A 26803-nucleotide genomic window follows, 5' to 3' on the forward strand; every position below is an offset into this window, starting at 1 on the left:
GAAGAAGAAAGAAAAGGGCAAAAGAGGAAAAAGTGAGAGGAGCCACAGTGATGCTGTAAAAATGAAATTCTGTGTCTGCATCAGCATGCGCCACAGCATCATCATCCTCTGGAGAGGCAGCTAGGATCCTTTCATCCTTTTTCTTTTTTTTTTCCTGTGACTGCATCATGGATATGCGAGACACTGAGAGTGCACAGTCCTCATTGTTACCAAAGACACTCGCTTTCAGACAGACTCACAGCCCACGCCTACAACTTCAGTGTCATTCAGCTGAAGTCCAGCGAGTGGCAAGGCCGAAAATATGACACGGAGGAGCCTTGAGATTCTCGATTTGTCGCATGAAAGGCCTTTTCTATCTATCTATCTTATCTTATCTTTCCTCTCATTATGACAACACAATAATTGAACGTTTTAACATTAAAGAAAGGAAAATAAACAGATATAAATACAGCTAAAATGCTACTGAATGAGCTAAAATATGAGAGTATCTACCGTCAATACAGCAATCCTACTTTGATGATGATTTTTAACGTGTGCTCTTCTGTATTTTTAAACAGATTGGATGATTATTTCTGACTACCCTACAGGAAGTCTTAATGGGTCTCTTGTGCCACCTGTAGGCCACACATCACTGCTCATTACTGAGACGGCGTAAAGTGACTTTGAAGAAGACAAATACATATACATGTATTTATAACACAGACCACGTTGTTTTTTTTCTTTATATGAACAAATCAGACGTCACTTTAACTCCGGCTGTATCACCGTACATCAAACAAAAAAAGATACTGTATGTTGCATTTGAATATCAAAGTGCGATGTTAGTGACAGCGTGATGCTTGAGCCGGTGGGAGCAGGGACCTCAGCTGTCACGGCAACTGAAGAGTTTCTTCTTATCTTTTCTTCTGTGGTGGACCCAGGGGTTGTGTGACATGCTGTCACACACACACACACACGCATACATAGCCTGCACTTTAAGCACGCTAGTGATGGAAGTACATTTGCTGTGCAATTTAGAGGTACTTTTAGTTTTATTTTCATATTAGGCTACTTTACACTCCAACTGCACAACATTTCAGAGAGAAATATTGTATATTTTTACTCCACACCATTGTAGTTACTTGTTACTTGCTGCTCACGTTAATGCATCAGTAATAATATTATTATTACATACAAATACTTCTATTTTTGATACTTTAAGTACATTTAGCATTTTATTTGAGGACATTTTTGAATGCAGGACTTTTACTTACGTGTATTTTTACGGTGTTAAACTTTTAGTTAAACCTGCAATAACTAATCTTTTTTTGTCCATTTGAAGGCAGCAAAAAAACAAGTTGAGAACACAACATTAACTTATTATCTTTAAATTTGATATGGTGAACATAGCAAACAGCTGCTTATTTACTCATTGAGCAGTTATGGAGCAACATCATCATTCATTTGGAGTTGTGTTTCTGGCCACCTGGTGAATGTAAGTCCAATATTCACTCTTTTTTTTAGCTTTTTTTTTGGTCTCTACCAACTCCTGAGGGAAACATTTAGCTAAATGCTCCACTGTGTTCACCAGCTAGTCGCTAACTGTGTCTGTCTGCTGTTTGGTGCGGAGCAGGTAGCTTACAGTGGGTTTTGTCCCCAGTTGGACAAGCCGTCCCCAATTAACTAGTCTTTAGTCTGAACTGTGTCCCTGAAGGTAGCCTAAATCAGAAACACACACACACAGAAGACAGTGCAAGCAGTACAAACACAGTCTGCATTCTCACCACTTTGATGTATTTTCATGACAAACGGCGCCCTCTACTGACGACTTGACATACTGCTCCACCAAATCACAGCACAGCAAAGGTAAGGAGGAAGAGTTAGAGCTGATAAAAGATTGTCTTTAATGTTTGGCATCGTTAATGAATTCCATACCACAGCAGTTATGGGAGTAGGAAAACCACTTTTACAACCAAACACTGTTTGATCATGCTAACACCATATGTACAGGAAAGCACATTGAAAAGTGTATAAAGTATTTATATGAGAAGACTCAAAGTCAAGAACGGTGGAGACAGCCACAGTCTAATGGATTTGTCCTTTTTCAAACACTGATTATAGATATTTATCAATTACATTGATCTCTGGAGTACATGTATATACACAAAACAACGATAAACCTTTTTGGGGCGTCTGCAATAATTCTCAAAAATATTTCACAATACTGCTGTATGTACAATAACAGAATTTACATTGAAAAATTCTATTGTACCTATATTTTGAGTATCCCTTCAGTCACCAGTTAACCTCAACGCCATCAAGCTCACAAGAGATACTCACACATTGTATATATCTAACCTCAGGTCCATCTCCATACAAAGTACAGCAGCTTATGCAGTACCTGGGCCTCCTGTCTCGGTACGGTTTCTGAAATATGTTCACACAACTGATGATCTCACATACAAAAATAGATGTTGTCTAGTCAGCTGACAACTTGATGTACAGTAACACAAAGCATCCACCTGCAAAAAAACAACCAGGAAAACAAGTAATTGTTAAAATATTAGCTATATCCTCCCAACCCACCAAATCGTGATAAACAGCGCTGTTCTTCTGCTCCACAAAAAGTAAACCTCTCTCTCAGTCCGGGCTTCGGCGTTCTTCTGAAACACATCATTAGTTTTCACACAACAGAAGGTGATTGAGAAAAGAGCCGCAGGCAGAATAAGAAATATTAGCGCTACAAACCAAACAACAACCTGAAACCAAAGCGGGACGAAACCATACAAAAACATCACTAGTTAGATATCTTTTTTTTTCTTCCTTCAGGGAGCGTATAGTGAATGGAAAGGAGAGCGGCTGCCGCTAAATGAGCTTCTCACAGTCCGTGCGAGAGGTCAAACTGCATTTGAGTGCACTTAAGGCAGGTAGGCGATTCCAACGCTGTCTGAGTGGGCTCCTCGACTGGCCACTCAGCGGGCGGGCGCGGGGGGGGGTCAAGACAGTGTCATCAGACGCAACGCAATGCCACTGCAGCTGTCCAGGTTCAGCCCTCACTGCTTAATATGGTCGGGGAACCATACAGAGAAGGGAAAAGATGGAGGGAGAAAGAGAGAGAGAGAGAAAATGGTGTTGGTGTTTCAGTGTCCAGCAGGTGGTCGAGGTTCGGAGAGTCCTCGTTCCATCCCTTCTTCATTCACCATGAACACGAAACACGACAGGCGCAAGACCTGTCCGTCATTGTTCTCAGTCTGCCGAACGCTCTCATTCCTCTCGAGATATCTTTGTCACACAAAAGAGACAAATACAGACTTCTTCAACATAGACTGAACTTAAAGCACTTAAACAGAAAAAAAAAAACAGCATTGCAGCTTGTGCAACACAAATAGAACATCTCATCTGAATACATTCACGTAGGTTTCCATACGCGTGGTACGGATGGGGAAATCGTCAGTGACTGAAGTTCATGTCCCTTGAGATGCCGGTCCAAGAGGAGAGCTGCAAGTCCAACCTTAGAGCCCGGCAGCAACACGTATTAGAGTGCGCCATTTGATATGATTCACTATTAAGGAGCACTTAACAGTGTTTTGAAAAACATAATGGACATAAGCCTTTGAAAACACTATAATGTATTTTGTATTATGTATTTATTTATCAAAATAAGAATTCATATATATGAAGCATTTAAAGCAGAGTCACTTCACTGTGAATAATAACCTCCTGTCGTTGCCTCGTGTTGTGAACATGACATGAAAAGCAAAATTAAGGGAGTTCAGAGCTTATACTGCACCTGGGATCATGTCGGTTATGATCGTGGTTGTCATATTTCACAAAACTGTTGTCGTATTATTCTCAAATGAAAAAACATGCTCACAGACGAGTTGTACAAGTGTGTACAATCAATATCAATTTCTGAACAAAGTTGATCTGTCTTATTGTTCAACAGATCTTTTTCTTTTAATTATATTGAAGAGGCCACGCGGAGCAGTGACAGCAGCTGAGCCTGTAGTTTCTGTAGTTTTCATCGAGGCTCGCTCCTTCTTTTCTTTCCTTCATGTGCACTGAAATGAAATCACAGAGCGGGACGGGTCAAATGAACACACTCCACTGCTTCACATGAGACTCTTCCTATTACTGCTCCTTTAACTCAGTGCAAATGAAGGGAAGAAGACAAGGAGAAGAAAGCTCTAATTGAAATATAGCTGGAGCCTCCTCATCACTGAGTCTCCTCGTGCTCCTCGCTGATGCACTGCTCCCAGGGGTGTTTCCCCTGGTCCTCCCTGTGGCCGTGAGGGGAGTGGAAGATCCTGCGGGGCAGCGGGATGGGCTGAGGGGGCAGGTCCTCCTCAGGGATGCAGCCCTCTCTCAGGTAGGGTTTAGGTGGCACAGCTGGAGGCTGAGGTCTGCGGTAAGGGATGTGGTGAGGGCCGTGAGTGGGAGGGTGGTGGTGGGGCGGCGGCCCGTGGGAGTGGCTGTCCAGCCCGGGGTGGGCGTGAGCGTGAGGATGCGGGTGGGTGTGCGGGTGTGAGGCGGGGCTGCGGTAGTGGAAGGGACGGACCGGGTCCACGGAGTCGATCTCTGGTCCGCCGTAGTGGATGTGCAGGTAGGGAGAGGCCAGGTACTCGTCAGGGGGGGACCACAGGTGACTGGGAAGAGGCTCTAAGGCATCATTCCTGATGGGGCCAGGGTCTGGATACTGGCCTCCGAAGTTACTCTCACTCAGAGAGGAAACCCCGCTGCTGGCGCTGCCTGACAGGGTGGAGTTACTGCCACCCAGAGCTGACTGAGGACTGGTGGGGGAGCCAGGGATCGGGTGGAGAGGAGACTGGCGAGAGAAACAGTCAGAGAGACAATGGGTGTCATGAGTATATTTCTCTTGATCTACAGCAAAGGACGGAGTGCCCAGTGTTGTCACAACAACCTGAATTTCAACACTATGCCTTCACATGCTGTTAGAAATATCGGAAATACAAGTTGCAAATGAAAGAAGATAAAGAGTCAACAACTACTCCATCATTCTGACACTGTCTGTATTTCAAACACTGAGGCATTGTAATGGCTTTGTAATTATGACTTGACTACTGGAGTGAAAGAAAATACTGTGCCTACTCTCAATCATCAGGCGCTGCAATAGTGTATATTTAATAAACTGACTGTAAGTGAAGGCAGCGTGTGGGAGTTGACAACTTGGGAAATAGGAGCTTCCGTGAAGGCAGGGTTACCATGACAAAAGACTGAAAGTCTCATTTCGAAAAGTTATAAATGTGTTTCCCCAAAGCTGAGATTACAATTTCAACATCATATCGAGAAGAATGAAAAGGGAAAAGGCAGGAGGATGAGGAGGCGGATGAGGAGGAAGAAAAGTGGGTGGAATACATAGAGTCACAGTTTGGCTGTGCATAATCCAATGAAGATGAACACAACAACAGTGCTGGAAAGTAACTGAGTACATTTACTCATGAAAGTATATTTTAGAGGTACTCTTACTTTACTTGAGTATTTCCATTTTCTGCTACTTCATACTTGAAATATTGTACTTTTTACTCCACTACATTTACCTGACAGCTGTTGTTACTTTTCATATTGATATTTTACATAAAACCTTAAAGCTTATAAAATACAACACACACAAGAACCTTTTTGTCTTGTGACCTCTTGTGACAAAACGTGTCTAGTTGGGCCTCTTGGCACATTTGTCTATGATGTCATATTGTTTCATTTAAATAACAATAAGAGGCATAAAGAGGTAAAATTATCCAATATTTTACAAAAGATACTCTATTAGTCTCGTCATGTCACAACCCCTCAGATTTATCTTCTGGGCCTTTAGGATTGGAACCACTGGACTAATCCAGCTATCTGTATATAAAGTAGTAAAATGCTGCACACACATTGATGCATCAGTATTGACAATCTAATAATGTCATATATAATAATACATCAGTCACAGGGGACATATTTCTGCAGAATGAGCACTTTTTACCCAAAACGTGGTAGCCAAAACATGTTTCAGGAAATAAAGTTATAATTACTTCAGCAAAACTGACTAAGCAATCAATATGCATAATATAGTGAAACCAAACATTTGCTCCAAAGCTGTTTGTGTCTGATATTTTGTCCAAATTCTGTTGTCAAGACTACACATATGATATTTCTCAGATGGCTGTACCTTTCGAAGCGAACGGACAGGCAGGGCAGGGGGAGGGTCGCTGTTCTGGTGGTGAAACGCATCACAGTGCATCAGGAAGTGTCCTGCAAAGTGAAATTCATATGAGGTGATAATTAATTTATACATTGCTGTTTCATGCCGTTGAAAAAGCATCTCTACACCTACATCTTACAAGGTCAGGTTTTCTCTAACCCACGTAAAACCATGAGTATGAGGGAAAAGGAGGAAGTACCTGGTGGGAAGGACCTGGGTGGGACAGGGGGCATGATTACCCCTCCAGTAGAAGCTGGCATGTAGGACACCTGCTCCCTGTTCTCTCCATCCAGACTCCAGCTGCTGGGAGCGTTGGGAAAGACTGGAGGAGAGAATACACAAACATGTCAACATACACTGCATGCATCTCATGTACATACTGAACATTTCACCTGGTTTGTGTGTTACCTTTCTCCGGGAGATTCATGTGAGGATCTGCACACGGCTTACAGGGGCTCACTTGCTGAAGTAAGGCACGCTGCATGTGGTTGTTCTGTAAAAAGCAGCAGAGCGTATAACAATTATAAACACATTTTGCATCTGGTATGATCTACACCATGATGGTGCTGTAGCTCTGTCCTACCTGTCCATTCTCTGCCATGTTGTAGTACATGGAGTTGTTGACCCTCTCACGATGAGACGGCAACAGTATCATCACTTCCCGGTTGTGTTTGGCCTTATCAGGCAAGGACGGAGAGCCTGGACAGACAAAAGACATGGAACATTTACTATTTCTACTTACAGCAACCTCATTATATGTAACAGAGATGCCTTGTCATCCTACAAATACAGGTATTTTATGCCTTGCTACCTTCTACATATAATTTATGAGATGGCTATGAAACATATTCTCTAACTCTCATGCATCTGCGATTGATAAAGCCTCCATAAAGACATATAATATACACAGATATAGAAATTATGAGGTGTATACAGTCATATCAGTCTCTGTGTCCATCTCTGGTGTGACTCTCTTACTTACCTCTGGCACTGGAGGGAGCAGAGTTAATAATCTGGGAAGAGTTGGAGCGAATTGAGCTAAGGCTGGAGGAGGAGGGGCTCGGCTGCAAAGCAAAATATATTTTAAATATAGCAAAAACATTGTTCTATACTAGAGAACATCTTGCATCTGTATTTTATACTTTGTCTGTAAGACAGGAAACAAATTAGTAGCATTAAATACAGTTATAGTTCCAGTATCGATGTTGATAATCACAAAAGTAATGTTATATAATAATTACATCCTGAAAAGACCAGTTTTCATGATTTGTGCTCTATCATGTGTAATACAAATTCATACCATTTCCACTACGTTCATGCCAGTGTGTGTTTTTATTTCAAGCCTTGCCTGCATGTGTAATGCCTCCTCGGGGTGCTCCCCCATCAGGCCGTCGGTCATTATGACGAGGTTTCCTGCCTCGCTCGATGTGTGAGAGGACAGGGAGGAGGACGAGTGACGGATCGAACCCTGAAGGTTCAGAGGGCTGCAGGACAGAGACAGTGTTGGAGACATTAAAAGACATTTATCTCTGTGTGTTCATGAATGTGTGTGTGTGTGTGTGTGTGTGTCTTCATTTCAAGAGAGGACGTTAATCCTGTGCTGTTATAGTGGTTACACTTGGGGTTAAGTTAAAGGGTTTGGTTCATACTGCATTTTGGATTCAAATCATTGACCTATAAAGAGCTTTAGCTTCTAATATATATGCTGGTTAAAGTAGTAAAATTGCTCTAAGCAATGTCTTAATGTACAATACATCCATCTTGTGAATGGCCACGTGGGGCTGCAACTCTAAATGGGACCTGCATATCCTTCCTATTTGCCCAAAAGAAATTCTGGTGTTAAGGTGTTTATTTAAATGTGTTGGTCCTGTGATAGAGAGGCGACCTTTCGCCCAATGCATGCTGGGATACGCTTTGGCCCCAAGTGACTATGAACAGCATGGAAAGGTGGAATTAAAAAATACTTTTAAGTCTGAACTTTAAAGCCTGACCACACTTTTCATTGTCAATTTTGGGGTGCAGTACAGTTTGGTTGGTGATGGTTTGGGCTGTAGTGTGTGTGTGTGTGTGTGTGTGTGTGTGTGTGTGTGACTGACCTGTGTCTGTGTATGAGGCGCACACTCTCAGGGCTCATGTGGCTGTGGGAGGAGAGGATGCCTCTGGGAGAGTTGACCCCTTGGCAGCCTGCAGGGCCGAACCGATCCACGCCGGGCACACCCTGCTGGGACCCAACCATGTACTGCTCTGAATATTTACACTGCTCACACATGCATTGAAACACTTGCATAAATGGCAACAAACTCTCTGCAAAAGCGGCAAAGTGCCTGTTTGTCAGAACTGAGCCACATGTGGGACTACTCACATGATGTAAACCTGTCCTCATCATGTGGAACTGGTCTACAAGCTTTTTGTGCAGGGGACGCATCTCAGGATGCACCAGCTTCTCGTGAACAGCCAGCCCCACTCCGAGAATGTGCACCTGTTCCAGCAAATCAGATTAAAAAAAGCACCATTTGCACCATCATTATCATGCGAGTCTGTTAAACCAGCAGTTCCACGTATGATGAAATTCAGAGCTCAGTCTGACCTGTTCCTGCATCAGATCCTTCAGATGTGTGATCCTCTCTGTATCCTCGGGGTGACTGCTGATGTAGTCCTTATCAAAGAAGGCCTGTTGTGGAAGAGAGTGAGTCAAAAGATGAGGATCTCTCACAAACACCAGTTCAGTTCATAAATCAAATTAGTTTCTCTCTACCTCCTGATATCTGGCGATGCCTCCGTTCACAGCAGCATCAATGACCCCATTTAGGCACATGCTGAGCGGGTTGATGTTGCCATGATGCTGTCTGTGTTGGTACTGGCTGATCAGAGTCCGCAGCTCCTGGGTCTTATTCTCCACCACATAAATGGCGTTCTCCAGGGGGCTCACCTCCACCTGGAAATAAATATACACATTCACCCTAATTCATGATAAACTCCACTTTATTCAACCTAACACACACTCCCTCAGAAGAATGGCTACAAAGCTGACTTCACATCTGTTGTAAGAGAGAAAACTATAAGATGATAGAGAATGAGCTCCTCACCACTTCTCTCCTCTCCACCTCCGCCCAACGGGAGATCCCGGGGAGAGGACGGGAGAGGATCAGGGTTGTTCTCTCGATCCACAGACTCTGTTAAACATGGAGAGAGAGAGCAGAGGTTATGCAGTCTACTATCAACCACTTCTGGTAACATCATGCAGTCTAGTGGAGAAATGACTGTGTGTAGTAGATAAATAACCATGCAGGGCAAAGTGATACCTCACAACAGTGTTTTAGTGTAGCATGTAGGTCAAGTCAGTGAAGAGTAAAAGTGGAAAGCCCTGGTGTGGTTTGATTCCAGATTTAGGTTACTATGTCAGAGGAAACTACAGTACAGTATCATGTCTGGTCCAAGTCTCTAAAGCCCTGCAGGTTGTAGGTTTTTTAATCACTGTTAGATGTACTTGTACTAGATACAGGAGGGTGAGTAAAGTGACAACATCAAAAAAACTTTGTTTGAATCGATTAGTTGATTGACAGAAAATTAAAACTGTAATTTCTCAAGGTACATTGATAAACATCCATTTCTCCAAATGTGAAAAATTGATGCTTTTTCATGGGCTCTGGAAAATTTGTGATGGGAACTTGACAGATTAATCAATAATGAAAATAATCATAATAATTAGTTGTAGCCTTAAATACAATACAATAATCCTGCAGTAAATACAGAAGCTGCAGTTGACCTAATGCAGTTTTCGTACTCTGGCTCATGTTGCCATGATTTTGGAAACCTTTCCACATTACCATTATGATTATCAACAACATTATCATTTTGCAGTGTGTATGACTAATGTGCCTGTGGTTCAGGCAGGGACTACTATGAGTCATAATTAGAAAGACTGCTACACAAGGAAGTCATTGGGTGAATACCTAATATCAAAATCACAACTTACTACCTACAGAGGATCAAATGAGTCAAGGATAAATGACTCAAAAATCATGTGAGTGTATGTGATTGTATTGTAAGACCCCCTCAATATCACAGTGACGTTTAGCTCATCAGATGTGACTAAACCAGTGCATCAGATAAATCTGTGGTGAAAATTTGACAGCCAAGAGTCTTGGTGGTACATTTGATCCTATCCTCTCCAACACAGCTAAAATTAGGTATTTTCTGTCCGTAGCTGATGCAGAAAACCAAATTTACGCCTTTGTTTCATCCAGACTTGATTATTGTAACGTTCTGTTGTCAGGATTTTATCATGTTACACCAATTTCAGCTTCCCTTCACTGGCTCACTATCCATGTCAGATCAGACTTTAAGGTGCTTCTTATGACGTACAAAATTGTAAATGGGCTCGCCCCTTCATACCTGTCTGATCTTCTTAAGCCTTATATTTCTCTATCAAGCCTGGTACTTATATCCTCACAGAGAATACTGTAAAATTTCTGAAAACCACTTCCTCTCCCTGACCCCGTTTGTTTTACGGCGACACCTGAAGTTGCTCAACATCGTCGCAGATCTATATTTTTCAGATATGTTTAGAATCTATGTATTTATTTTGTCATCCTGATTGTACGTACTGTAATTTTACGTTGGTCTGTTCTGTACACACGACATCTATAGAGGGATCCCTCCTCTGTTGCTCTTCCTGAGGTTTCTTCCATCTTTTCCTGCATGAAATTAATACATTTTTGTGGAGTTTTTCATCATCAGGACTGAGGGTGTAAGGACAGAGGGTGTCTTGGGCTATACATATAAAATTGACCTCACTAGACTTGACTTATATCACCTTTAAGACCTGCTGTATCCTTTAAAAAATGTATGTAAAAAACTCACTGCCTGAATCTAACTGCACTTTCCACAGAGTTTGATCCATTTCATGTTTTTTAAACTAAACTGTGAGGCAGAAATGGACTGAGAGCGGCACTGCTGGCTCACCGTACCCTGAACTCGTTCTCGCGGTCCTTGGGCCCCTTGTGGAAAGGCCTGTCATAGTGGAAGCGGCTGACATTGTTTATGCGGTAGAAGCTCTTGATCCTCTCAGGCACACGCTCCAGCTGAGGCACATCAGAGATGTCTGACACTGGAGTCACCGCATAGATCTGCAAGTCTAGAAGCCAGCGTGTCAAGGAAGTGACAGACAGACAGACAGACAGACAGACAGACAGACAGACAGACATGCATATTCACAGAGGAGGAAGAGTGGGATGGATAGTCAACGGAAAAGCAATGAGTGTTTGCTCTCACTGTCTGACTCTGGAAATCAACCTCAACAGTGTTCCCATTTGATCTGTAACAATCTCTAACACATACATCAGCAATGCAGTATGCTGAATGCTGAAACAATTGATCGATCTTATTAATCGATTAAAAAATGCCAAATATTCACTAGTTCCACCTTCTCAAATGTGACGATTTGATCATTAGAAATGTAATATCTTTTTGGTTTTACACAGACAAACATGCAAATTTACATGTCAACAGAGTCTTAATAGAATAAAATATAAACTATACAGTAATTTGTAATAAACATTATTGTTAGTTTTAGCCCCGTAAGCTGAGTAGGATACACTGAGCGTCACTCTGCAGGATGGTGTCGTCAGGTTGGTTGGGATGCTGCATGGCGATGGCTTGTGGAAATTCCCCCAGCATCCTTTGCTGGAAGTCCTCGAGCCGTTCGTAGTCATAACCACGACAGACAAACTCCTTGTTCTGCAGAAAGGGGAAGACAACAGCTGGATTTATTCCAGACTGAAACGCAGATGAGAGACTGTTGCACAAGACTCTGAGGCCTCTGGTGAACTAGAAACTAACCAGTGAAGTAGTGCTCTGGATTTTTATATAGTTGTATATTGTATTAGGCTGTTTTAGTATTAGTTGTACTACTTTAGGTGTTTTGATACTAGTAGATAAAACCGCAAAAATGTAGTTGGATTCCTAATGCAGTCCAGCTGAATAATATAATACATCTCCTGCTGCCTTAAACTGATTTGGTGGCCACTTGGGGGCAGCAGAAACAAGTTGTGAACACAACATTGACATATCGTCACCTTTTAAGTTGATATTGCAAACTTGTTAGCAAACAGTTGCTTGTTTACACATCCTGCACTTACAGAACAACATTATCATTCATTTGGAGTCGTGTGTCTGGCCACCTGGTGAATGTAAGTCCAATATTCACTCTCTGTTAAGCTCTGAGAGAAATGTCTGGCCCCTTAGCTGCTAAATGCTCCACTTTTTTCACCAGCTAGTCGCTAACTGTGTCTTTCTGCAGTTTGGTGCTGGGAAGGTTGGGTACAGTGGGTTTTTAGAGTTTCCTTCAGCTGCCTACTGCTCCCAAAAATGACGCTATGAGAGCCGTGAGAGTGAACCAAAACAGTAAACTTGCGGACCGGACAGCTAAACAATGAGCTGAAACTCACTATAAAGCTCCATAAAGTTGATACCGATAATTATCTGTAGGTTTATCACGACGAGTGATCCCTTTCACATTGTCATTATAAAAATATTGATTATATAAGGCATCAATGACATAATAATAATAAATTTCACATTTAGATGAAAACTGGAATTAGTTAAATGAACCACTAAATGAAATGAGATTGAGACTATGATGAAGTTCATGATATCAATAGTTGGTAGAGGGAAAACCCATGCAGCTCCATCATTTCTAATCAGCCCCACCTTTTTTAGTCGTATTATTTAGCACACCCTGCCGCTGATCTTTCTACCAGCTCATACCAATATACCACTTACAAACTGGAGGTCCCAGTGTGCTAAACTGGATCAACTTGTACACTGTATGTAACATACAGGTAAGTAAGAACTGCACTAGGCTGCTAGGAATAGATTCAGCATCACTCCCTGGCTATATTCACAGCTACTCATTTGTTTCGTCTAATTTTCAACATCCACTTCCCGTCCCGGCTTTCTGTCTTGCACAAGCTGACATTGTCTCCTGCTGAAGCATGAAGGATCCGTGTAGCATCAGCAGAATCATAACTGTGTCAGGATAGACGAGATGAGACTAGATTTAATAAGTCTTACCCTGAGGAAGAAAGGAAACTTCCTGCCATAGAAGCCCATTCGGAAGAACTCTGGTTCAATCCTCTGCTGTTCAATGATGTTGTCATAGTACGCTGCCTCCATTTTCTGTCACAGAATGACAAACATGCAAAAAGAGTCATGATGAATAATGATTTAATCACACACATTACTGAATCCTCTGCGTTTCCTGATGAGTGTGGGTGTGAACAGGTAATTAGGACATTGTGTTTGATGCCATGCGCACTTCACACTGCATGAGAGGATGACAATGAAAGAGGGAGCTGACAAATCTCACCTTCCAGCATCACAGAGGATGCTTGTTTGATAATAACAGCAGAAACAGGAAGCATGCAAGACTTTACTTACCCGTATCCAGCTGAGGCTCTGATAATCATATAAAGTCTCGTACTGGAAAGCCAGCTCCCGGCAGAGAGAGATCCCATATTCCCAGCACTGCAAAGTCATATGGAAGAAATCATTAAAGCTTAATTATCCTCTATAAGGAATTCTAGATACAAAATATAAAGTTGATACATATACACGTATTTACTACAAGAAGAGACAGCTGACAGATTTATACAGCAGCATCCTAAACATGAGAAGAATATATCAAGTCTTGTTTGCCCACTGAGCTATAATTATATTCCAAAGGTCAGAGCGAAGAGCAGGAATATCATATTTGGAATTCAATATAGCTTCAAAATGTGTGCGATCACTGCAAAGAGGTCAATCTGATGTCGGACTTCTTTTTCTGTTTCCAGGAAGTTGTTATGTGAAAAGTGAATGTATGATTTTATGTTTTTTACATGTCATACGGGCAGAAATTCGATTAGATTTTATTCCATTGTTGTGCTGATTTGTTTTATGTTTGTTTTTACTATGTAACACACTTTGTAACATAGTTTTAAGAGCTGCTTAATAAATACTGTTTATCATTGGGCTGCATATTTATTATCGTTACATTTGCTGAACTGTTTCCCCCCCACAAAACTATATTATTGTCAACACATTAAAAAACAACAATGACAAGGTGATGACATGAAAAAGAGATGTCATGTACTATATACTATGTACTTAAGGAAACATATACATTAAACATAGGTTAAAAATCTAAACACAAGAAGAAGAAGAAGAAGAAGAAGAGGAAGAAGAAGAAGAAGAAAGACAAAGGAAGAAAGTGATCTAAAAATGATTTTGTTGTTGTGTAATTTTAATACATTTAGCAGAGAAAACTATTCATGTTTAAAAGAGGAGAAGCTATATAGATTTCTTTAAATAAAATTGACATGTTCTATACCCTTATTTGAATTTTTTTGAACTTTTCTTGACTGTGCAGTAAAAAAAAGAAATGACACAATGTGAAGTATATATATAGATTTTTCTTTTTTCAAAGTCCAGCCTCTACATCATTTTCCCACCATTAATTCAATGGTGTTTGTCCTGGATGAATTTGAACACACAGCAGGGGATTCCACAGGTACACAACAACTAGAGATGACACAGAGTTAATGAGAGAGGCCACTTTTATTTCCTTCTCAGCTGCTCCCAGAGTCCGGAGGGCATTGTCCTCTCCAAAGCACGGAGACCAGTCAACTAATTTAATTTTGTGGATGAATACCAGTCAGGGAGGAGCTATTCGAGGAAGCAAATCACATTCGAGCAGATATCTGACCCTACTGGTAATGGGACGAAAGGCTACATGTTTGTACTTATATTATATTATATGATATTCACTACTTGCTTTTTCATGAAATAAGATAAATGATAAAGCAATGACAATTTGATGATTTTGTTTTGATAATCCACACATCTGGTTATGCTCTCAACACTGTAGAAAGGATGTTGCTTCAGCTATAAAACCTGTGGTATTGAGGGACTTATTTGAGTATTTCCATTTTATGCTACTTCAAACTTTTACTTCACTACATTTATCTCACTATAATTGATAAGTTTTCACAAATAAAACATATGATAATCTTGTAAAATATGATTCAAATAACTCCACCTCCACAAGCTACAACATCAAAGTGCTATTTAAACGTTAACATATAGCCTTAATAATAATAAAATAATATAATATGCATATAATAATGTACTGTGCGTTTATTTAAGTAAAGTTTATTTAAGTATTTTGAATTTAAGACTTTAATAATGTAGTCTTTTTACACTGTGATATTACTACTTTTATAGCAGTAAAGGAACTCAGTACTTCAAGGTATCTACTTCAATGGGTGCAAGCAAAAGTTATTTTTGAAAAATACATTTGTCTAATAAATGAAAAAGGATGCATCATAGCAGAGCCATACAAATCACTGGGGGCTGGCAAAAGATGTAAGATATGGTAAAAACTTTGATAAGAAAGACGACAAGATTCTGTCTCACTCCAGATGTTAATGAGGGCAAAATTGAATTATGTTTGGGAACAGCTGCACTGCAGATGAGAACAGCCACTTGAACATTGTAAAAAAAAAAAACACATTTAAAAAAGCTATAAAACTTAATGTGGCTTTCATTTATCTAAGTTGATTTAGTGCCTGACGTGACTCGTCCAGCACAAACCTACTAATATGTTCCATCATTATAAATTTTAACTTGGCCTTGCCTCCATTTTCACGTTTTACTGCGTGAGCTTCGCTCGCAGCGCAGCCAAATGCTGGCGTGGGTCAGAAATGATAGACATTCCCCTGAAATACTGGCCTGGAAATACTTTTGACAGTCAAAACAGGAGCAAGAGGCAAAGCTATCAACATTCACTTGCCTTGCCCTTGTTGAAGTAGTGGAGGATTTTACGACTCAGGTTCTCCTTGCGTTGCCACTCGCTCTGACAGGGGTAGTGGAGGAAATCCCTCAGGGGCCGGTCCTCCCACTGCAGCAGCTCCCAGTACAGCAGCAGGGTGAACGCTGCCTCTGTGGTTGAAGGGGAGGAGGGACAGGTCATAGGTCATCACAATAAAAGTGTATCATCGTGATTATCTGCTATCTGGTAAAGCTTCAGATGTTGGACAGTTTGCACAGTGTGGCCACAGTGATATCTTTCAGACATTTTGGGTCCAGTTTTTTGTGAACAGATGGCGATCAGCTGCTCTCAGTCCCTACTGCAGTTTTTCCCAGTTGCTTTGGCACAATCCTCAAATGAAAATCATAATTCATAAAACTGAGTTTGGAAATACAGTTGATTATTTTGCATTTCTAAACAGTTTCTAATTTACATTTGTTTTATTGTGACATTTGTCTTTACTTTATTTTATGCATTTTGTGTTTTACATTACTTTTACATATAAGGTACTTTCTGTGAATATGGGACGAAACTGGTGTTTGAATAAGTTTATTCAGTCAGCTGTAATATTTGACTTTATTGTTGGGTGACTGGAAGTAAGTCTGAATGACAAATGACATATAGAAACACAATTTTAGTGACTCCTGTCATGTTGAAATAGTTCCTTAGAGATTTGACTGTCTTGGCTGTGAAGCAGTACACCCCCTGCCCCTGAGTGTTGATTGTAATGAAGAAAAGAGTTGTGAAAACTGATTTTGTGGAGATATGTTGTCACATGGAGTACAGCTGAAATGATTCATCGATTGGTCGATTGACAGAAAAGTCTTCTCAATTGTGAAGATTTGCTTCTTTTCTTTGTCTTATGAAATAATAAATGAAATATCTTTGGGTTGTTAAAAGGACAAAACAAACACAAATACATACAAATTGTGATTTTTCACCGTTTTCTCACATTTTATAGATGAATTGAAAAGATAATCAGCAGATTCATCGACAATGAGTATAACCATTAGGTACACCAACAAAAAAAATAAAACAAAGACACACGATGCCCCTCTTTGAAGATAAGAAAGTTTTTTTTAGGCAGACAATGATTCACACAATAAAAACAATCACAGCCAACCCTGCAGAACACTAAAATGTGTTTCAATTATCTTGCCAGCTGCCTGTTGTTTGTTTTACGTAAGTGATGAATAAGGTTGCATTTAATTAGTCATATTTGGCTACATTTACATGCTCACAATAAAGCCTCCACTGCCAATAATGTGAGTAAAGCAAGAACACTTAGGCCATTTACACAATTACATAAACTGACAACTTCCCCTGATTTCCTGCTTACATGATTGAGAGTGGCTTTACGGGACCTAATTAAAATTTACTGTAGCCGCCCTTCAAATATGTAATTTTGTCGTTTTCTAATGTATAATGGACAAATGTGCTATGAATCACAACAAACATAAAAAGGGCTGGTGCTCAGACAGTCGAGCAATAATCTAATGTCTTAATGTTGAACTACCAGCACATACTGTGTCTCCACTCTACTGTGATATTTACCTAGCAAGTCTCTGTTTTCATCATGCTATTTTCTTATCTTCTATCTTCCTCATCTGTGGCTGAACAGGGAATCCAGACTGCTGTGGTGGAGTTTCACCAGTTTTCATAAGGTGATGCCACCAGACTCTCTCTTTTGATTGCTGAAGGCAGACCTGCTGTTCTTATTTTGATAATCTACAGAGAACTGTTTGCTGAAAAAGAAAAAGGTACCCTGGCCTGAAACTATCTCCTTTAAAGGCCCTGCACACTCATGCATGTTCTCAGTTACTCTCTAATTAGACCTCTACTCAGGTTGAAGGTGGGTGAGGCTATGCTGGGAAGTATGGGAGGTCACCGGGGCTCCGTGTGCTAATAAGAATCATAAAGATTAATGATGAACATTTGTGCCGCCCTAACAGGAGCAACAAAATTAACCGGATAGTGAGCACAGTCTGTACACACCCACACAATCCTGAAGGTGCAGTCAAACCGGATTTCAGCAGGCGAAATTTACCTGCGTGGTGTGGAAAAAAGCGTGGGCCGAGCAGCAGTCCACAAAGTTGTAAATTATGCAGCTTCTTATCGTTTATCTGTCTCTGTCCTTGCACTCACTACAGCCAAGCAACATCTCTCCATCTCTGCTGTTTGTATTATTTCACTATGCAGTTATAAAACAAGGATATAAACAATTTGTATTTTCCCACCCCTTCTCTCAAACTGGCTGGTCATGGGAAAGCCTTGAGACTCAACACAACCAGACGTGAATAAGTCTCACCCTGTTCTTCATAGAAATTAAAGGGAAGTGAAATACGGTCTGACAACACCTTGAGAAGACATCTAATCTGCTAAAATAAAGTGAAATCACCTGTGTGGCGAAATATAGCCACGATTTTGCTCCACATATCATGTTTTTTCCTGCAGCCATAAGCCTTTCTCTGATCTACTTCTTCTCCAGGTGCAAAGCAAAAGCGAGGCCATAACCTGTTGCTTCACAGTGCCAGCCCAAAATGTCGGTTGGCTTTGCAAAGCTACAAAACCTGTGTTCACCAGATAAAAATACCACTTTACCCGGAACAAAGGCTCCGCCGGAAACCATGCACCATCACAACAAAAGACCCGGTGTCTCTGTTACCTGTGAAGTCCTCTGCTTGGAGATGCAGGTCACACAGCTTGTGGATGTAACGGATGTACATGTCCTCCTTGTTGACCTCTGATTTGTAGAAGTTCTGGGGTTTAATTGAAAAGAAAACAGATGGTTAGAATCTTATTCCATGTGTGGAAATGTGTTTCTAAAATCCAGACAGACAAACAAACATACATGAATGTCTCACCATAAGGTTGACGGAACCACCAATTTTCTTGTTCTCCATCTCATCTCCTTTCATGCAGTCCCTTTACATAAAAAATAGGGGAGGGGGGGGGGGTTCTCAATGCTCTGCACCTTCTTGACATAAACCTTTAGTGCTATTATGTGCGGCTTAACCTCAGCATACCTGTAATCCAGTAATCGCTCAACAAGTCTTGTGACTGATGTGACGAATGAGATCCCCGTCTCTCTCCAGGTCTCCTGCTCTATCTTCTCCAGCAGGCTGCAGCAGAAAATACAGAAAGGTGTTGAGGTGACGAGCACAGGAAGTAAATAGATATGAATCAGCATGTCTCTTAGTCTTAGCTGTGGGGGCATTACAGCTCACCTCGGATAAGGACCAAACAGCTGGGTCCTGCAGTGTGACAGCCAAACAGCACAGAGAAGCATGTTAGAGGGAAATACTATGAGAGCAGCACTATTCTGAGTATCACTTCACAGGCTCACTAAACACAGGTTTGATGCTTACAAAAGGCTGAAGAGCTCTCTGTGATTATCATCGCCTTTCCCATCCGACACCATGCTGTCCAGCTTATCCATCAGCTCTGCTTCCACCTACACACACACACACACACACATTCAGCCAAAAGATGTGGGTATGTTATGTGACAAAAAAGCTGTCAGTTTTTTATCACAACAACTGCCGTGGCACACAATCTGCAGCTCATTACATAATAATGTCATAATGACCTGTTTGAAGTTGCCGTTCTTCCTCTGCTCCCAATCCATCATGTCATGAAAAATTGGGATCATAATATTTCGAACCTCGGTCTGAGGCACCAGGGTGACGCCAAGGAAGGGACCCATCATTCCCGGGATGAAGTGGGGCTTGTTGTCACCTGGATTACACAGATTCACATAGATTGGAGCCGCTGTTCTGGTTCATTTCATAAAAATGTAAATGCATGTGTGATACTTGTATGTATGTATGTGTGTGGGGAGGAGGGTGTGGAGTTGTTGTCGTCTAACGCACCTAATTTTTGCCACATGCTGAAGAGCTCATAAGCCATCATCACTCTCATATCTCCATACCTACAAAGAAAAGAGTGGAGAGTAAAGTATAGACAGTTAGATAAATAATCAACCTGTGTCGGGAAGAACGCACACAATGAATACACGGTAGTTTCTTACTTGTCGAGGACTTTCTTTCTCTTAGCTGGGCCAAGCGCCTCCAGCTGCAGACTGGGCTGGTTGATGTAGAGTACGGTGAGGCTAAAAAAGGAGTTCCACACCTAACACACACCACAGACAAAAACAAAAGTAAATAAATGTAAAGTTGAGTCATTAACAGTAGTTTTAGAAACTGAATTATGGGAAAGCATCAGATATTTTGCAGGTTGTCCAAAATGCTAGTCCCCGCTGTTCAGACACACACACACCTTGAAATCAAAATCTGCCTCTGAGAAGTTCTTGTGCAGCGCCGGAGACAGGAACTGTGTTGTCACCACGATGATGCTGCAGAAAGCAAACATTACACTGTCAGCTTACAAAACGAGGTAGCTGCCAAAAATAGATGAAAAAATTTGCAACACAAGCGTCACCTTCAGAGCAGGATTATCTGAAGAGAGACTGATCTAATGGTTGGCTGTATTCCCTTACCATCTCTGGGACAAAGACTGCATGACAGAAATGGAAAAGCAGACTCACTGACTAGTTAGAAGCCTCATGACACTCCAGTCTCGGGGGAAGATAGTCAGTTTCATCAGATTGCGGAACACGCAGAAGATCTTCAACAGGAACTCCTGCCAAAGAATATATTAAGAAAGTGTATGCAGTCAAGGTATGCAGTAAGCAGGCCGCAGTAAAAATGCTGTAATCATGCTCAGCTCTGTGACTCAGAGAGCTTCTCACCTTCAGCTCCTCCTTGCTGTGGAAGTTGTTGAGTAGATGGTGAAAGTGGATCTCTGTCATCTGCCGGAGCAGAGAGAGAAGACAGGAAACATACTCCCCCTGTATGAAAGACAATGACAGGTATGGGCACACATATTTAAAAAGATGAATCAACTCAAAATATTCACAAAATTGAGAATGGAGCATTGGCGCATTGAGTGGAAGCTTACCGTTATCTCTGCAGTGCACTGGGGACAGCGTTGTCCTCTGGACGTCTCCACAGAGTGAGACTTGCTCATGATGGACAGCAGAGTCTGCAGCAGCACGTCCAGAAGGCTCTCCACCATCATCTCCACTTCCTCCTGAACAGAAGACTCCTGAGACACAGAGAGCAAGTAGAAGAAGGAATCAGAGTCAGAGATGCAAACATGCAGCTTTATGGGAATGCCTTAGTGTTTGTGCTAACAAGCTACAACTGTATTACATGATCCAATATATTTCAAAAGGACATTTTATATTGTATTTACTAATTAAATTTAACTAGTTTTGTAATCACATGGGAATTGCAGTCAAATATGTCAAGTATGCATATGGTACAAAGTACTGTACCATGGAGCTGGTCTTAATTATGGAAAAGATGCTGCTTAGGATCCCAGAACAGATGAGCAGCTCCCTCTGCTGGCGCAGATGCAGGTGGATGTGATGCAGAACCACCGGCAGCAGAATACTACGAGACTCTGAAGAAAAAGAAAAAGAAAAGAGTGAGGATGAAACTGAAAAGCACTGTATGAACATTAGGCTTACATGCATGGTTGTTTTGGTATCTTCAGAGAAAGAAAACCTTCACATTCATCTCACCAGGGAAGAAGAAGAGGCGGCTCTCGACCGTACGAGCAATGGACTGCAGTTTGACTACATCCATAGACTGGCCGATGTCCACTGTGCTGGGCATGCTCCCGAGGGTGCCCCTGACATATTCGGCTACCTCCTGAACAGTGAACATCTGCAGCAGCTCATCAAATATATCAGGGAAGCTGTTCAAAAGTGCTGCCTAGGGGAGAAACAAAGGACGCAGAGAAGGAATTTGTAGTGTGCATACTGTATAACTCTTATAACAAATATTGCTCTTTTCTGAGTGACACTGACACAAAACAAAATAAAGCCTGCTATTTTATCTTCTAAAAGGAGCAGCAAGATCTTAATGTAGTACCACAGTTTATCTCACAGCCACAGTTTCTCCCTCTTCAGTCTCAAACCATAAGCACAATAGTCAAATCTAAAGCACTGACTGCATATCAGTTACTTAAGAATGCATCATCTTGTTTGGCCGCACAGCCTCTGCTGCATTGCGGAACCAACACAGGGGGGCGCTGTGACTTACTGAGATGGACGAGAGCCCCAGAGCATGACCACAGAAAGGCATGCAGCTGATCGCACCCCTAAACTGTCCAAGAGCAAGCCAAGGATGGGGCAACAGTGGGGGCGTCAGTCAACAGAATGCAATGGATGAAAAGTGAAATAAGTGACAAGAATGAAACGAGAAACAAACAGAAATTAATCCATGAATCATGAATGCAAACTAAGAGGATGAATAAAAGAGAAAAAAAGATTTATAACCAAAGATAAAATAGGACGGTCGTGCAGGTGACATACTGTACGTCGTCAGAGCAGAGAACAGTGGAAATGTTTGTCACGAGGAGTGAACTATCTGACCTGGGTGAACACCAGGTTCTCCGAGCTGCGGCTGTCCAGACTCAGGACGAAGCGGATCGACTGGAAGAGCTCTTGGATGCTCGCTCTGAACTGCTCCTCCTCCATCCCGCAGGTGGCTCTCGAGTACAGGATACGAGACTGGACGATGAACTTGAACAGGTACTCTAGAGCCTGAGGGGGTTATTGGCAGGATGCAGACGGAGACACACAGTCAGCTGAGGTCGTTTTGTACACCATAAGTCCCCTAACAACAAGTAAGCACTGAGCACTGAATGGGTTGGGGTTGATCATCCAGAGAAAATCCATAAAAGAAATGTTTCCAATTTTCAGATCTCGTAACAGAACACCTCTTCACATAATCTCATCGGAAAAGGAAATTCAAAGACCATGTGGAAATGTTTCACTCTGTACACGTCACCATCTGTAGGGTTTTTTATAACTTCCTTTCTCTCAGCAGGGAACTCACTCACTGAGGCCTTATACATTACTCCATATCAGCCCTTCTGTTCGACCATTTCCTCATGTCTTACTAATTAATCCCAATAGAAGGAGCCAGAACAGACCGCAAGGAAGTGCGTTAGATACTTTACCCTCATGGCTTCCTGGATGTGGTCCTGTCGGACGACCTCAGCCGAGCGGTCCATGTACCACTTCAGACATCGAATCAGCTCTCTGCAGACACATTGTTGTTGTTGAAATTACATGAGTCAATATCAAGTGTAACTTCGTAGGTATCTAAACTCACATTTTTACATGTGCTTTGAACATGTTCAGTGAAAAGAATTAAGTAAATGTTGTACTTGTATGCCAAAGCTCCAGCAAAGTGGTTTTGGATGTAGGAGTCCATGACAGGTCTGAAGTGGTAGAAACGGCTGTCCCTGAGCAGGTTAATGATGAACACCTAAACACACACACATATATAGATGTTATGCTTATTTCCTCTGCTTACAGGCAAAATAAATCACAGAGTAGAGTATAGTTGTGCTCCTTTAATTTCCCTACCAGTGACTGGAAAACCAGCGGCCCGTATTTATCAGTGTTGTCATCTAAAAGACAGAAGAGCGTATCCAGGACATCTCGCAAGAACTGTGGGGAGAAAAAGGAACAACACTCAGCACAGCCATCACATTAAAGGCTTTGCCGGTAACTAAAATAGAAACAAAGGATAGCCCCTTCATCCAAAAACATGGCAATTAAACCTTTTTTTTTAATTCTGAAATGATAAAGTGACTTCTAAACCATATTATTTATGTTTTTACACAGTAAGTGATGTTTTACTTTGGTTATTTGTGAACACTATAAAATAAGGTAAAAAAAAAAGTAAATAAAAAAGCCAACATGCATTGTGAATACAAAAAAACTTAATACCTAATCTGATCAATCAATATATAAGAATACAATATTATAACCATTATATCACCTACAATCAATAAAGTCACACTTAAAGTTTTATCTTTGAAATATTTTGTGTAGTGTGCAGTCAAGGAAGCCCACTACATCATGCAGCTACACAGAAGGTAAATATTATTTACATCCTTTACATCAATACATAAATAATGTGATGACAGTGACCTTGACAATCTCCTCTCCGCTAATTTGACGTAATCGCCCCAGGATGTCCAACACCCTGTCTGGATGGGCCTTCCAGTTCAGAAGAGCCAGAAGGTCCACTGATAAAAAAAGAATAAAATAAAATTGAGTTGAATTGAATTGGAAGTGAAAACATATAAAGAAGAGCATGTAAGGTGTTAGATTACCGTTTTGTGTGAGTTTGGTGGAGCAGAGTATGGTGGAGACCCAGAAGGTTTCTTTGGGGCTTCGCTGGAAGGGCAGGTTGGCCGGCAGGTTGGGGCAGCTGTTGAAGTCCTCTTTACAGCAGGGCAGACTCAGGTACAGTCCCTGGTTACTGAAGGTGGCGTTTTCATCACACTAGAGGACGGATACCAGAGGGGAAAGAGAAGATTTGTTAAGGTTTGGAGACAGTTTGGAGTCATGTAATGGAACAATGCACCATCATCATCATCATCATCATCATCATCATGGGATAGACAGTTGGGGCTCTCGACATTAACTGGTCTGATTACAACTGCAGCAGGCGACTGGCCTCTGAGCACAGGAACATTTGATTGGCTTCCTGTGCTGTCTTCGACCAATAAAATAAGTTGACATACCCCTTTAGCATATTAGCACAATATGCATATTATATAGTAGCTTTCTGGCTTAACAGCATACTAATTTGTGCTACCACACAAAAACGTTATTCTGAGGGTGCTTTACTTTGGCATGCTAAAAGGTTACGTTCAGAATACATAATGCTAGCATGCTAAAAATGTTAGCATGTCTCACAGGGATATACTACTGTATATGCTGCCTAGAGTTTGGGATCATCTTAGAGGTTTCTAAGATTTATACAGTGCATCCGGAAAGTATTCACAGCGCTTCACTTTTTCCACATTTTGTTATGTTGCAGCCTTATACCAAAATGGATTAAATTCATTTTTTTCCTCAAAATTCTACACACAACACCCCATAATGACAACGTGAAAAAAGTTTGTTTGAGATTTTTGCAAATTTATTAAAAATAAAAAACCTGAGAAATCACATGTACATAAGTATTTACAGCCTTTGCTCAATACTTTGTTGATGCACCTTTGGCAGCAATTACAGCCTCAAGTCTTTTTGAATATGATGCCACAAGCTTGGCACACCTATCTTTGGGCAGTTTCACCCATTCCTCTTTGCAGCACCTCTCAAGCTCCATCAGGTTGGATGGGAAGCGTCGGTGCACAGCCATTTTCAGATCTCTCCAGAGATGTTCAATCGGATTCAAGTCTGGGCTCTGGCTGGGCCACTCAAGGACATTCACAGAGTTGTCCTGAAGCCACTCCTTTGATATCTTGGCTGTGTGCTTAGGGTCGTTGTCCTGCTGAAAGATAAACCGTCGCCCCAGTCTGAGGTCAAGAGCGCTCTGGAGCAGGTTTTCATCCAGGATGTCTCTGTACTTTGCTGCATTCATCTTTCCCTCTATCCTGACTAGTCTCCCAGTTCCTGCCGCTGAAAAACATCCCCACAGCATGATGCTGCCACCACCATGCTTCACTGTAGGGATGGTATTGGCCTGGTGATGAGCGGTGCCTGGTTTCCTCCAAACGTGACGCCTGGCATTCACACCAAAGAGTTCAATCTTTGTCTCATCAGACCAGAGAATTTTGTTTCTCATGGTCTGAGAGTCCTTCAGGTGCCTTTTGGCAAACTCCAGGCGGGCTGCTATGTGCCTTTTACTAAGGAGTGGCTTCCGTCTGGCCACTCTACCATACAGGCCTGATTGGTGGATTGCTGCAGAGATGGTTGTCCTTCTGGAAGGTTCTCCTCTCTCCACAGAGGAACTCTGGAGCTCTGACAGAGTGACCATCTGGTTCTTGGTCACCTCCCTGACTAAGGCCCTTCTCCCCCGATTACTCAGTTTAGATGGCCGGCCAGCTCTAGGAAGAGTCCTGGTGGTTCCGAACTTCTTCCACTTACGGATGATGGAGGCCACTGTGCTCATTGGGACCTTCAAAGCAGCAGAAACTTTTCTGTAACCTTCCCCAGATTTGTGCCTCGAGACAATCCTGTCTCGGAGGTCTACAGACAATTCCTTTGACTTCATGCTTGGTTTGTGCTCTGACATGCACTGTCAACTGTGGGACCTTATATAGACAGGTGTGTGCCTTTCCAAATCATGTCCAATCAACTGAATTTACCACAGATGGACTCCAATTAAGCTGCAGAAACATCTCAAGGATGATCAGTGGAAACAGGATGCACCTGAGCTCAATTTTGAGCTTCATGGCAAAGGCTGTGAATACTTATGTACATGTGATTTCTTAGTTTTTTATTTTTAATAAATTTGCAAAAATTTCAAAAAAACTTTTTTCACATTGTCATTATGGGGTGTTGTGTGTAGAATTTTGAGGAAAAAAAATTAATTTAATCCATTTTGGAATAAGGGTGTAACATAACAAAATGTGGAAAAAGTGAAGCGCCGTGAATACTTTCCGGATGCACTGTATATTGATGCTAGTTAAATAACCAGCCTTGAAATACAGTACATTATAATCTCCACATCTCCACGTCTTAATTACATCCTTTTGAAGCTCCTTGGTGAATTATATCATACTTAAACAACAACTATCCAACTGCTGAGGTCATTCCTGAGTTTTAGGGCCTAAAAGCGGAGGTAATTTAGGGCTGCTCGACTATCACAAAGTAGCTACTGTGTGTTGTTTTGGTGAAAAAGAGACAGACAAAATGGATGGTGCATTTCATTACATGTTGTCAGAGTCAGAGC

The 26803-nt window shown here is 41.6% G+C and overlaps 1 protein-coding gene across 1 annotated transcript in view; it reads right to left on the bottom strand.

Annotated features, from left to right (window-relative positions):
- Nucleotides 1–4195: 4195 nt before the first annotated feature.
- Nucleotides 4196–26803, bottom strand: part of LOC139288497 (dedicator of cytokinesis protein 3-like) — a 51801-nt gene continuing 29193 nt past the window's right edge. Inside the window, exons 18-54 of the mRNA XM_070909802.1 lie at nt 24231–24402; nt 24046–24143; nt 23476–23559; nt 23274–23374; nt 23064–23145; nt 22474–22644; nt 21619–21811; nt 21370–21497; nt 20991–21137; nt 20782–20880; nt 20578–20672; nt 20310–20385; nt 20062–20162; nt 19904–19962; nt 19621–19769; nt 19400–19485; nt 19259–19285; nt 19058–19153; nt 18896–18956; nt 18697–18790; nt 16014–16162; nt 13622–13708; nt 13256–13360; nt 11779–11920; nt 11152–11318; nt 9268–9354; nt 8937–9116; nt 8769–8852; nt 8544–8660; nt 8278–8420; nt 7530–7665; nt 7164–7245; nt 6765–6880; nt 6590–6674; nt 6381–6503; nt 6149–6231; nt 4196–4804 (exon numbers count right to left, since the gene is read on the bottom strand). Coding sequence (XP_070765903.1) covers nt 4196–4804; nt 6149–6231; nt 6381–6503; nt 6590–6674; nt 6765–6880; nt 7164–7245; nt 7530–7665; nt 8278–8420; nt 8544–8660; nt 8769–8852; nt 8937–9116; nt 9268–9354; nt 11152–11318; nt 11779–11920; nt 13256–13360; nt 13622–13708; nt 16014–16162; nt 18697–18790; nt 18896–18956; nt 19058–19153; nt 19259–19285; nt 19400–19485; nt 19621–19769; nt 19904–19962; nt 20062–20162; nt 20310–20385; nt 20578–20672; nt 20782–20880; nt 20991–21137; nt 21370–21497; nt 21619–21811; nt 22474–22644; nt 23064–23145; nt 23274–23374; nt 23476–23559; nt 24046–24143; nt 24231–24402 — 4614 coding nt within the window. The remainder of the gene's footprint in view (nt 4805–6148; nt 6232–6380; nt 6504–6589; nt 6675–6764; nt 6881–7163; nt 7246–7529; nt 7666–8277; nt 8421–8543; nt 8661–8768; nt 8853–8936; nt 9117–9267; nt 9355–11151; nt 11319–11778; nt 11921–13255; nt 13361–13621; nt 13709–16013; nt 16163–18696; nt 18791–18895; nt 18957–19057; nt 19154–19258; nt 19286–19399; nt 19486–19620; nt 19770–19903; nt 19963–20061; nt 20163–20309; nt 20386–20577; nt 20673–20781; nt 20881–20990; nt 21138–21369; nt 21498–21618; nt 21812–22473; nt 22645–23063; nt 23146–23273; nt 23375–23475; nt 23560–24045; nt 24144–24230; nt 24403–26803) is intronic.

The sequence above is a fragment of the Enoplosus armatus genome, chromosome 8 (genome assembly GCF_043641665.1).
Source record: "Enoplosus armatus isolate fEnoArm2 chromosome 8, fEnoArm2.hap1, whole genome shotgun sequence".
In the NCBI taxonomy this organism is placed as follows: Eukaryota; Metazoa; Chordata; class Actinopteri; order Centrarchiformes; family Enoplosidae; genus Enoplosus; species Enoplosus armatus.